Consider the following 12,935-nt stretch of genomic DNA (forward strand, 5'->3'; position numbering starts at 1 on the left):
GCATAACTTGCTGGTTTCTTTAAGGACCTACAAAGGGAAATTGCTCAAAACAAAAACAAATCAGCCAGTTGGGAAAGATTTAAATACCAAGCTAAAATCACCCCAAGTTATCTTCATGAGTAGATACCATCATTGGGGGTAGAGAAGTGCTTGCTCAGAACAAATTGTACACACATACCCCAAAGAAACCCAGCAGAATATTTTGGGAAGAGAAGGAGTTTAAAGGGATAGTTTATACTGTATCACTGTTTCTTAGCTGACAAATCCAAATAAACAACAAAAACTAAGTTTTGAATGCATTATGATAAATTTATCATGCTTTAAATGTAATTTAAATTCTATGCAATTCATCTGATCATTTCCTATGTATTCAACAATTGTGCTTCAGCAGATCCCAGCATCTAGCTGATCTTGGTGGCTCTCAGAAAGCTAAGCAGAATCTGACCTGGTTAATATTTGGATGGGTGACTGCCTAGAAATCTTAGGGGTGTAAGTTAGACTGAACAATTTAAAAAATATACTGAAATGGTGAACCATTTCTATATTATTGCCAAGAAAATTACATGGAAATCACTCTCCCAATAAATTAAAACTACAATTCAGGGATGACATTTGCAGGGGCTTGGGGACTATGCTAAAAGGTTTGGGGGCTCATCTGTGGTGGTGTCCCTTCAGCTTGAGCATATCTGTAACAATGATGATTTACAACTCACAATGGTTATTTCACACAATGTGCTAAGCTGAAAGCAAGGCAGCTATCTCTGTGGTCACTAGGAGTCAAAAACAACTTGATGGCACATTATATCAACAACAACATAAAGATGCATCCGACTATTAAAAAAGAAATTATTCCAAACTCACCTGAAGCAGCTCGAATGCAGCAAGAAGATCTCCTCCGGAAAGATTGCCACAGTATAGTGGGTGGTAAGTAAGCTTTGGGGGCTCATATTGGTCCCCCACCAGCTTTGTTCCTGGGGCAGCCACAGTTGCACCAATATATTCTGATTTTCCCTATATGTTTAAAAAGAAAAATACACAATAGCATTGATGTTCACATCCTGGAGATCCTCCAAGCTTAGGCTTGTAGTCATTGCTATAAGCAAAAGTGTTATTAAGCAGCGCAGTCTTATTAACTGTCTGGATTCAACAGAGACAAAGGATCTGGTACTTCCATTTATTTGTAGTGTTTGTCTAGCTTAGTACTTCTATGCTGCTTCAATCAATCACCTTTAAGTGGCTTAGAAGTCCATTGAAGGATGTACAAAAAGGGAATTTCAGCAGTGTTAGAAGATCAGAAGGGCCAAGCTGGAGAAGGATCACCCTATAGAAGGTCTATCTATATGGTTGCTAAGAGTCAACACTGATTTGATGGCACATAATGAATCAGTTAACAGAGGTTAAATGACAAGTGCGCTGTCACGGAAATAAAATGGGAATGTGGCTAAGCCCTTGGTGGTATTTCAGAAACTAGAATGGGCATCATGTCAGAATCTCCTAAGTCAAGGTATTAATGAGCTAATATTTTACTTTTCTTCCCTGTGAAGTTACTGTTACATGTCAGGCACATCCTGGAATCCAGCTTTGGCCAAATGTCACCTGAGGCCCATTAAATTCTGCTACTCAATGTTTGGCAAGATGAGCATCCATTTCCCCCAAAGTGACACCTGTAACCCACCATCCAAATTAAAATAATTGTACACAAAGCTCAGCATTCATAGGATCACCTGATATCGAGCCAGCAATTTCTTGAGATCTCAGACAAGAACTTAGGCATCTTATAGAAACTCCTATGAGACTTCAGGATCTTTCCATGAGATCCCAGAGAAAGATGGCTGAAATCATATCACATTTAGCCATTGTAGATTTGGGGGGATTTTGATGGGGACACCCGAGTCACATGAAATTGGGGCCTGGGGACCTAAAAATATGGATGTTCTGTTTCCAATCCAGGTCTGCACCTACTTCTGAAGGCTCTTATTTGACCTGCTGGATTGATCTTCTGTTGCCTGACTGTGTTTCTCCTTTGCCCTTTGTTTTTTTGTGGAAAAACTAGAATATATTAGATCGAACATTGTTGATTCCTGGTGAAAAGATAGCAAATCAGAGTGTTTTACTCAGCTCTTTCGCTATACTGATAGAATATTTTTTTCCAGAGCACCTTCAGCTTCTAAGCATTGCTTGCACCCTATTCATAACACCAAGATGCTTTCCTCTGCAATTCAGTATCATTACATCGACCCAGCAGGCCTTTTAAAAAATGTATATAAGTATGAGGAAAATTATCTTTACCACCGCATCGTCATCGTAGAGTTCCACAATGATCACAGGAGGGAATTCAACAATTTCTTTGCCATCACCATGGAGCTCAATATTATTAAAAAGCAACATCTGATTCCAAGTAGGAGACAAAGTTTGCTGAATGATCTAACGGAGAGGAGGAAAATAGCATATTAATAATAGCAATGCCTGTAAGAAGATGTTAGTTTATCCTGGCTATAACTTGATGCCTTCCAAATGAATTGGGCAACAGTTTTCAAATGGCCATTTTTAGTCTTTTTGATTGGGAACTGTAGTCCAATACCTTTGGAAGACCATAGGTTGGGGAGTTCCTCAAATCACAGTGAAAGCACTTAAATGTTCCTGGTTTTCAGTGGATATAAAATGGGACTTACTCCCAGATAAGCAGGTCTTAATATGAAGATGGTCAAAGAATCATTCAATAAATCTGAAACCAATAATGTTGGTGTTAGGCATGTCTTTGGCGTGTAAGCTAAATTCCAACAACTAGGGAGGGCACCATGTTGGGAAAGACCAAGGTGTGGTCAAAAAAGTCATGATGGCAGCCACAAGAGATAGCCCATTTGGCCTTGTGGCTAAGGTGCTGGGCTAGTAACCAGGAGACTGTGAGTTCTAGCCCTTCCTTAGGCAGGGAAGCCAGCTGGATGGCTTTGGGCCAGCTGCTCTCTCTCAGCCCAACCCACCTTACAGGGTTGTTTTTGTAGGGAAAAAAGGAGGTGGGAGCATTAGATATGTATGCTGCCTTGAGCTGACATAAAATAAAGGCAGGATAAATCAAACAAAGAAACAAATAAATAAATGCAAGGCTGCAATTGAAGCTCCGCTTGCAACACACTTAAAAAATAAGCATAACTTTAATTGCACCATCATGATTGCCATGTTGACTTTTTTTACCATACCCTGAAGGCACTCGGGGGAAAGACTGGGTCCCGGATTTGTTACCTGTTTCCTGTCACTGCCCCAATCTAATATAATCAAGCCAAAACACTTAAGCGTTGTCAATATTAAATACATTCAACAAATACACCCCCACCTTAGATACATCTGGCCTCCACCCTGATTGTGTTCAAAAGAGGTTTGAAAACTGGGCTATTTCTCCAGGCCTTGGGTTAAAACAGGTGGCAGGTCCTGTGCATTTGACTGTCTTTAATGTTTGTTTGTCTTTCAACATTTGGGTTTCTTTAATTATATTGTGTGATTATCTTGACTGCATGCCACCCAGAATCACTGCAGAGTTGGGTGGCCTAGCACATTTCTAAAATAAATAAAATATATTCACTCTTGGCACTCTTGATCATTCAGCCAACAATTTGCAGAACAGATTTTCTTATACCTGTTCACACATGCAGAAGGATTTCTTTTGGGTTGGATTGTGGAAAGCCATCCAGAGCACCACCACCCTGTACCTCGAAATCAATGTTTCTCAACCTCAGCAATTTTAAGTGGTGTGGACTTCAACTCCCAGAATTCCCTAGCCAGCATGCTGTCTAGGGAATTCTGGGAGTTGAAGTCCACACAATGGCTGAGGTTGAGAAACACTGCTCTAGGTATAATAATTTTTCCCTTTTTCCCTTACCTTTGTGGTCTGGCAGTGAGAAACAAAAGTAACTTTGGCAAAAGGATCTGAAAGACCACTGCTGTCAGCAGCAATAAGTCCTCTTGCTTGATACATGTGAGCTCTCAGCTGAAAGATATTCTTGGCTGTAAGCAGGTAATGGAGAGAGTTATGAACATCACTTGGGGACGATCAGGAGTGGAATAGAAACATAAGTGGAAATAGGGGATATAAAAGAACAGGTTGCTTTGTTTTTCTTCTAGCCAATCCATGGGGAGAGGAATGCTAGTTGGAAAATAGCCTGGCTAGTCATTATCCTTCCCCAGAAAAAAATCCAGCTCACATTTGAAATTGTATGCTTTGGGCTTTTGCTTTCCCTCCTTCCCCACAACACACGAGGCAGCATGAGATTCTCTGCAACTATCGCATCTTCTTTTTCAGCACTTCCTGGACTGACCATGAGATCATTCACATGGTCATTCCAAGATGTGCTTTTAATCAAGGGGAATATTTTTGCTGTGGGTATAAAGAAAAAGTCCAAAGTCCCAACCCTTCATACATGCTGAAAATTAAATATAACCCTTATTTGACCCCAACTGGATGAGCAAATGCCATGTCCAGATATTTTATAACAAAATGGATGAGGCAGTTGGTCAGGGTTATACTAATCCTCACTCTCTAATAATAGAATGGACTTAAACACTCATATAATCCAATTTATGGCTTCTGTTTAATTTTTTTTTATCAAAAATGACTCCATCATCTTCTAAGGCAGTATGTTCTTGTTGAGTAGCACATAAAATCAGTAAAATTCAATCAAAATTCCTCTTTCTACTTGAAACCAATGATCTAGGTTTTATTCTCTGCAACAGCAGAGAATAATTTTTAAATTTTAATTCGGTCGTTCTTTAAAGATCCAAAGAAGTACAAGAAGCGCTAAGCAATAATTGCACAATATAGTTTAGTTAATTTACTAGTCTGCAAAAGTTCCCCCAAATTTAAAATATGTCTCACTTTTATAGATCAGATTGACAGGGGAGGGAGCAGGATGGTGTTCTGTACTTGCTGCTAAAGGTGTTTCTGTTTCATATCCAACTGGTAAGTTGTCCAAAATAGTATAGGCGTAGTTAGCAGGGCCAAGCCAGATATAAGTGTCAACTTTTCCGTGGACATTCCACCCTGGAGGCCTTTTCCCTGGCAGCTAAAGGAAGAAATTAAAATGTCAAATCACCAGTGATATTTCTAAGCATAATTTTTTTATAGCACCCCACTGGTGGCATCATCTAGCTGACTTCTGCTGATGGTGGAAAGCTAAGCAGGATCCAATTAGGGTAGTACTTGGAAGGGAAACTGTCAGGGCATCCTAGGGCTGTAGGCCAGACCAGAAGTTGAAAAAGCAGTATAGAAGACAGCACTGGAGAAATACATCTGTACTGTACATGGATACAAAGATAAGATAAGATAGATCTAGAAATGAGAATATCAATCTGACCAATAACAGAGTTGTTTAGATAGATGAAACAAGGGAGAATTCCTCTCCACAGAAAAAAGTAAAATTGCAAAATTTGTCACTACTATACTTCTGCTAACTTGCCACTATGCCTATCAATAGGTTTATAAGATAGAGAAAGCCAGGTTGTATGTCCCAAGAGCCAAGTTGGTGTAGTGGCACTGGCCTAGAAACCGGGAGACTGTGAGTTCTAGTCCTGCCTGAGCCACAAAGCCAGCTGGGGGACCTTGGGCCAGTCCCTCTCTCTCAGCCCTAGGAAGAAAACAAGGGCAAAACACTTTCAAAACTCTTGCCAAGAAAATTGCAGTGATTTGTCTGTGCTGTTGCCAGGTGTTAAAACTAACTGAAAAGTACACACACAAAATGTGTATCCCATTTCCCTACATCTTTGAGCTCTGGAGAAGCTGAGTATGAGCTGACTCCCACTTGGACTAGATGTGCTTGATACCGGAGGACGCCTTAAGGCAGATGCCCTTAATCTACCCCTGAGGCATTTGTGTTCCCCATTTTATCATCAGTCTTGAATCTAAACCAGTGTTTCTCACCCTTGGTAACTTTAAGATGTGTGGACTTGAACTCCCTGGCCTACCCCTAAGGCTGACAATCCTCTTTCTCTTTCAATCCAACTAGTCTGAGAGATTCAGAAGCTTCCGTCCAAAAGGATGCAGGTCTCCACCACCACTTGTACAAACATCCCTGGCAGCCTGCTAAAAGTCCTGCAAGAATCAGGCAGTATTAAAATCATTAGACTTGTTTTCAGCCTTACTTTCAAGAAGTGGGTTTTAATCTTCCCACAATGCTTGCCCCTTTTCTCATCCACAGGGGAGTACAGCACGTCTTTGGCTCCGATTCTTGCATAGGCAATTCTTTTGTTGTTGCTCAGCATCCAGATAAACACGTCGGGCACCGTGTGTTGAGGCTTGAAGAGAGGAACGTTAGCAGCGTTAAGGAAGGCATCCAACTTGCAAAATCTTTTTTTCCCCAAATAATTCTATTAGAATTACAGATAAAGAGAATAAAAGCCAATACAAGCTACAGAAAATAGAAACAGAAAAATATAAAGAGAAGAAAAAAGGGTGGAAGAATTTTTCTTCTTCTTTTCTTCTGCACTATTTACTTTTCTTTGTATTTTCCTCTTTGTGCTTTTTGCAAACATTTTCTTTGAAGCAGCAGCCATTTGAAATCCATGGGTGATCATGGAGGGTTTTTTAGACCCTGTGCCTGCATAATTTTCTAAAAAAAGGGAGGGTTGTAGAAAAAAGATAAATTAAGATATTTTTCCCAGTTTGTGCTTGTACATGGTGATTGGGCAACCATGTGTTTCTCTTGAAAAAAATAACACCAGGAAATATGGCACCACAATGCACTATTTACACGTTGTCTTGCTTGGCCCTCACGTGTATTCAGTACAGAAAAGAGTGAAACTAAAACTGCATTCAGACATCAGCTGACTCAGTTGGGTAGGGACTGAATATTCTCAGCCCAAATGTATACATCACAACATAAGAAAATGCTTTTGTAGGCAACAGAGAGAGAGAGAGAGGAGCTCTTTTAGAAATGTAAATACTGTATTGGGATATAGGCTCTGAAGACATTATCCTTCCTGTTGTAAAGGGAACCCCGAACATAAGTTCCAGTCCCAACAGAAATGTCAAGAAGCATATTTATTGTTGCTGATTCTTAGTATGGTCTAATTAATCATGCTTTAATTCTTTACATTGGAGGAGCATAAAGCAATTTGCAAGCAATGTCCTGGCCTCAAGAAATATTAGCTATAACAAGTCATTTCTAAGGCATAAAGTAGAGTTTTGCCTTCGAAGGTTCTAATGGGCCGAGAAAGGAAACTTGGGGAGTTACCTCATCAACTAAGAACCGAATCTTCTCTATAAAGTTTTGTGTTTCACGCATCATTTCATCTAGTGAAATCTTCTTTTTTTGCTGTTGGAGAATCCCTTTAGCATCTTTCAACATGGCTTCCTGTAAGAGCACAGAAGCACAGAGAAGCAACTGGTTACTTAAGGGACCCACACAATTCCACAGGATCCAAATGTTCTACTTTGCACTAGGATAGGAGAAGGTAAGCTGCAGCTCTAAGCCCTTTGTGGGGAGCTGCAAAATTAACAGACCTGTTTTCAAACTTCCAACCCCTCAAAGTAAGGCTAATCCTTCCAGTTGCAGAGATTTGAGGGACAAAAGGTGCAGTCATTAAGCACACATTTTCTTCTTAACACATCCTCCTAAATTCCCCCCAGATTTGCCTGTGACGGCACCAGTGACAACATGACATTGGCAGCCCCATGTCTTATGACTCCTGAAGGCCAAATAAAAATTAAAAGGGTGGCTTCCCAACCTCAAGAAAGTTGCCAGACTCTGTACTAGGATGTAGAAGGGACAGATGATCATGGTTCTTTGCCCAGATTAGCAACCTTCTGTAGGCATTTGTTGATATAACTAAATTCCCTCCTGCCCCCAAGTTTCATGCCATCTGTGGTTGTAGTCCTGAATGATAGTGCATCACTAGTGGTGACTGAATTCTTTACAACAAAAATAACGGTCTTTCCATTTGTCACTTTTTTTTTAGCATTTCCCCACATTGCTCCTTCAGATCTATGCAAGCATGCAGAAGTGGACAATGTTGTACATCTGGCTGGGTGGTGGCCGCACTAGACATTTCATGTAATTGAATTCCACAATAGGTAAGGATCATACATCTCATTATAATGTGTTTGCCATAATGTGTTGTGGGAACCCAGCCATTTTGGTTATGGCTTACCACATTCCTAGCCTACCAGGTGATGGAACTCCAGCTTATTCAGTTTATTCAATAGTTAAACCAAACATGGCTTAGCACATGTACCAAGCCGATCAATTGATGAAGCAGGTTTCTAACTCCTTCCAGCAACAACCCAATCAGATAGTTCACATACCAATTCTTGCTTGCACAATGTCAGTCTTTTTTTATCCAAAGCTGTCCGATTCATCAGTTTGGGCTTTTTCTCAGCATTTGTGATAAAGGCCCTGTGGATGCACAAAAGCAGCTTTTTAAGCAATAAAAGATCATTCCTGCAAAATAAGACATTTTACTTCTCCTGGAGTGTATATTTATCTAGCAGAGTGGGACAGGCAGGAGATACTAAGAGCTTCGATTTATAGCACTATATTAAAATGGAGGCATCATTTATATTAGTGAAAAAAACATGAAGACTTAGAAACACAATTTGTATGTTAATATTCCAATGGAAATTAACTTGCTGAGGGAATATGTTGTTATTTTGCATCTCCACTACTGCACCCATCAAAGGTTTAAACAAATATTTATAACTGTTTTGATCTTGCAGATTTTTGCAGTATCTATTTGTAAGACTTGTTAGTGATTATTTCCAATAAATATCGTGTTTTTCTGGCAGATTCAAAAGCTTGCTAGATTATCTAGTAATGAATTACAGGAAAAAAATATTAAAAGTAGCTCTTTGTGTAAAGTTGGAATCAAAGGCAGCAGTATGTTTTATATTCACTGAATACAAACAAGCAAGCAATTAGGATCTAGCTAGGATGCTCAAAGATTTTGATCGGTTTTCATTTTCAAGCTGAGTCACACTTCCCACATTTCTATGCAGGATAAAACCTGGTTACCACTGAAGTCTCATATTTCTCAACTTTTTTGCAATACAGTTCTTGGTAGAAGATATACACATTGATCAAAAGACACATATTTTAAGTTCAGATGAATGCAAACTGCAAAAATAAGTGCGTACAGAAGATTATTTTGTGGAAAATTAATCAAAAGTAAAGCAATTTTTGTATGTCTATGATTTATTTAAACATAAGTCACAAACTGATGTGAGACAGAATCAAACTAAATGTAGACATACATTAGAAATCATCTCTGCCTGATTTGGGTGTGAGAGAGAGAGTCAGTATTGACTCCTGGTGACTGCCTGGACAAGTCCCTGAAGTTTTCTTGGCCACGTTTTTCAGAAGTGGTTTGCCATGGCCTCCTTCCTAGGGCTGAGAGAGAGGGACTGGCCCAAGGTCACCCAGCTGGCTTTGCATGGTCTCCTGGTTTCTAGCCTGGTGCTTTAAGCACTACACCAAATTGGCTCTTCTCGGTATGATTAAGAAAATGTAAGTTTTTCCAAACATCACCAGTTTCTAATCAACCACCTGGACTTCTCTGGAAGATTTCTTCCCTGAATGTTCTTACCTACTTTGGTTGATAAGATCAGTCAGAGTCGACTTCATTTTCTCTTCTGATGCAATCTCAGAAACTTTAATTAGATCTTTCACTTGTTCTAAACCTTCTTCCTGAAAGGCAAAGCAAAGGGCAGTTACACAAAGGGCGTTAAAATTATTCCAGATATCAATCAATGCTTTAGTTACATACTATTAATAGGGAAAGAGTCTCTCTTAACTGATTAGTGTGTGTGATACACCATAATAATGACCACCTAATGCAGTGTTTCTCAACTTTGGGAATTTTAAGATGTGTGGACTTCAACTCCCAGAATTCCCCAGCCAGCATGGCTGGCTGGGGAATTCTGGGAGTTGAAGTCCACACATCTTAAAATTCCCAAAGTTGAGAAACACTGACCTAATAGGTATACAAACATAATGTACTTTTACTAGAGAGGGAATGAATCAGTTCCTTCTCACTGGACTCAGTACAATTTAATTAATAGAAAGATTTCCCATAAGAAATGAGTGTACCGCAGAGAAACTGCAGTATTATAAAAACTTATTTATTTATTTATTTATTTATACATTCATTCATTCATTTATTTATTTAATCAATTCATATGGCTACCCATCTTGCAAATGCAACTGAATGGATAACACCACATTAGGCGGCGTCCAAATTAAATAAATAAATACATACATACATACATACATACATACATACATACAATTCCCCAAAAACCCAATAACAGCAAAAGCATAAGAACAAACCCCTTGAACATTCAACAGTAACAATAACATCTCACAGGCCATTTAACCTCTTGAGCCCTATACTCTGGAGCATCATTTTAACACGATCTGAAGGAAACTGATTTTTGGCAGAAGCCAATAACCTAGATAGGGGTCATCTCTCTGTGTGTGTCTCTCTCTCATGTTGAAACATCTGAGATTTGGGACCCAAAATGTTTCTGGAGACCCTTGGGAACTTTGCAGGCCTTGGGCACTCGGCCCATTGTATGTCAAGGATAATCCATTACTATCTTTCCTTCAACCCAGTTTGCAATCCAAATTCCTTCCCAAGCATCTTTCCTGTACTTTGTCCTTTGCAGGCATTAATGAATTAATGAATTCTGATTAGATTATGTTAATAGACCCTAAGGAGATAGGCTAACCTACGTCAACTTTATGTTATTCCTTTCAGATATATGAATAAACAGACCACTGAATGAAAGAGCTTACATTGCTGTTGTTTTCCTTTCTAGCTATGTTAGAAGAGAACATGTGGAGACCAGGCATCTGGAATACAAGTGAGCATCTAATCTTGGGATCTTCAGATGACAGAGAGGTGAATGGGCCTACAGATGCCTCTCGTGGGACCCATCAGGTTTTCTGATCCAAACAACTTTCAACTTTAAAAATATTTTTTAAAAATCAGCAAAGGGGCATATTGGAAAGCAAAGAGCCAGCCTCCAGCATTGTTTTTATTTCCAAGAATGTCTCAGAGTTTCTTAAAACATAAAAAATTGTGGGTTTTGCAGGCCAGAGTTCTGATTGCAAGTATGCTTATCTGTTCCAAAAATGGTCACTGGTAAATAGCAGGAGGTTGACCAAAAGCACGGGTTAAAATTCTGATACTGCGACTGGCTATGTCCTCCATGCAACCATTTTCTGAATAGGTATCCTACCCCCCACCCCCAATAATCATTTTGTAAACATCACCCCCAATATGTATCCAGCATTTCAAACCAGCCAGAAAAGGCCCCTCACTTTTGCCAGTGTTAAGTGGTCCAATAACTACAAAGCCTTGCGTGGCTTTCCATCAGTAGAAGTTGAAACAATTGATTTGACTGGTCAACTGAAAGTAGTTTCAGAAAGACACTCTCTCTGTGTGGCTCAAACGTCAGCATTTCCCCAGACTTACCAAGAGATCTCCCATTTTTTCCAGGATATTTGAGAAATACAGCCTAAAGATTTGATCCCCCCAAAAGCTCTTGACGTAGACACAAGGCTTCTTCTCACCATAAGGCAAGTAAAGGTAGTTTCTGTTGAAAGAGAAGAAAGCTCATTGGTATTTTGAGATCCACTTCCCAAGGGACATCACACACAAGGTCATGTAAATCTAGCATCTGTAAGTAGTCATAAAAGAATTACCTTTTTTTTAATTAAACTATCTCTCATTCAATTACGATCATTGATACTGCTGGGTTTGAGAAGGCCCTGGTCAAAATGCTCTTTGGGATTCCCAAATAGCCCCTGGGTATCCCACTTCTCAATTTTCTGCCTCCTTCCTTCCCTCCCGATCATACCAGACAGTAACAACTTTTCTTTCCCTCTTTTGATTTATGAAACAGTTTGCAGGTACTGCAGAACACACAAACATGAAAATACAGAGCCAGTTGATTTCCATGCATTGAAAAGGACAAACTCTTTTTTGAGCTGAGCTTCACTCCTGGCAACTTCATGGATGCAATACATTCGTATTAGTTTCCCTGTCAATAATATGGAATTGGCTTTGTTTTTGTTTCCTGGTCTAGCCTACACTTCTGGAGTTTTTTTAGGTAATCTCCCATCCAACCTCTAGCCAGATCTCCCCTTGCTTATCTTTTTCAGATCAGCTGATGTCAGTTAAGGTAATATTATATCATGGTTAGACTGGACCATTATGTTCAGAACACCTTGGTCCAGTGCAAAGTCATTCAATACATTTTCAAAGAAATTGATGATAGCAGCTATTGTTGACAACAAGTTCCTTCAAATGTTATGTTAGCCACCCAGAGTCATTGTTGCCTGATAAGTGCCCCTATAAGTGGACATAAATAAATAAAAGAAATACATCTGAGCTTAGAAATTCCTTGTGCTTAAAAAATACCATTCCCCTCAAACACAGACTCTAGACAGTTCAGTTTTGTGAAATACACCCTCAATCTGGCACACTGACTGATGAGTTCATTGGAAGACTTGTGCTGTCAGCTTGCTCTCTGGGTGGGAACGATATTTTCAAGGCAGCCTCTTTTGCAGCTTTAACATTTTCCATCTGTTCAACAGTTTTCCTTTCAGATACCCAAGTGTTTCCAGGCTGCTACTTCTTAACCTTCCCTGGACTAATTGAAATGCATCAAGTGTATCACATCACGCAGAGATAAACTTCCAAATGATGCTCCAGAAAGAGCAGTTATATAATAAGCAGGGGGAGGGGGCATTTGTTAAAGAAATCCTATTTTTAATTTTTATTTTTTAACTAGAAGGAAGATGAATTGGATTGATCCAGCTGAAGATGCCATTAGGAGAAGATTTTGGTACCCTCTTTCCTGGGGTTCTGGAAAGCTTTCAAAACCTGGTTTTGGTCCCAGGCCTGGGGTTGATGTCTGTTATTTGTTCAATGGCCCCTGTTTTGTT

General features: G+C 39.5%; 1 protein-coding gene across 1 annotated transcript in view; it reads right to left on the bottom strand.

Annotated features, from left to right (window-relative positions):
- The window catches only part of FER1L6 (fer-1 like family member 6), a 90,801-nt gene that overhangs the window by 37,110 nt on the left and 40,756 nt on the right, over positions 1-12,935 (bottom strand). Inside the window, exons 14-22 of the mRNA XM_088148988.1 lie at positions 11,461-11,581; positions 9,568-9,668; positions 8,291-8,381; positions 7,221-7,340; positions 6,130-6,282; positions 4,868-5,054; positions 3,875-3,999; positions 2,290-2,424; positions 862-1,011 (exon numbers count right to left, since the gene is read on the bottom strand). Coding sequence (XP_088005114.1) covers positions 862-1,011; positions 2,290-2,424; positions 3,875-3,999; positions 4,868-5,054; positions 6,130-6,282; positions 7,221-7,340; positions 8,291-8,381; positions 9,568-9,668; positions 11,461-11,581 — 1,183 coding nt within the window. The remainder of the gene's footprint in view (positions 1-861; positions 1,012-2,289; positions 2,425-3,874; positions 4,000-4,867; positions 5,055-6,129; positions 6,283-7,220; positions 7,341-8,290; positions 8,382-9,567; positions 9,669-11,460; positions 11,582-12,935) is intronic.

This window comes from Python bivittatus, unplaced genomic scaffold (assembly GCF_059951505.1).
Source record: "Python bivittatus isolate LINGU-HERP-01145 unplaced genomic scaffold, Pbiv_v1 ctg000590_np1212, whole genome shotgun sequence".
Classification (NCBI taxonomy): Eukaryota; Metazoa; Chordata; class Lepidosauria; order Squamata; family Pythonidae; genus Python; species Python bivittatus.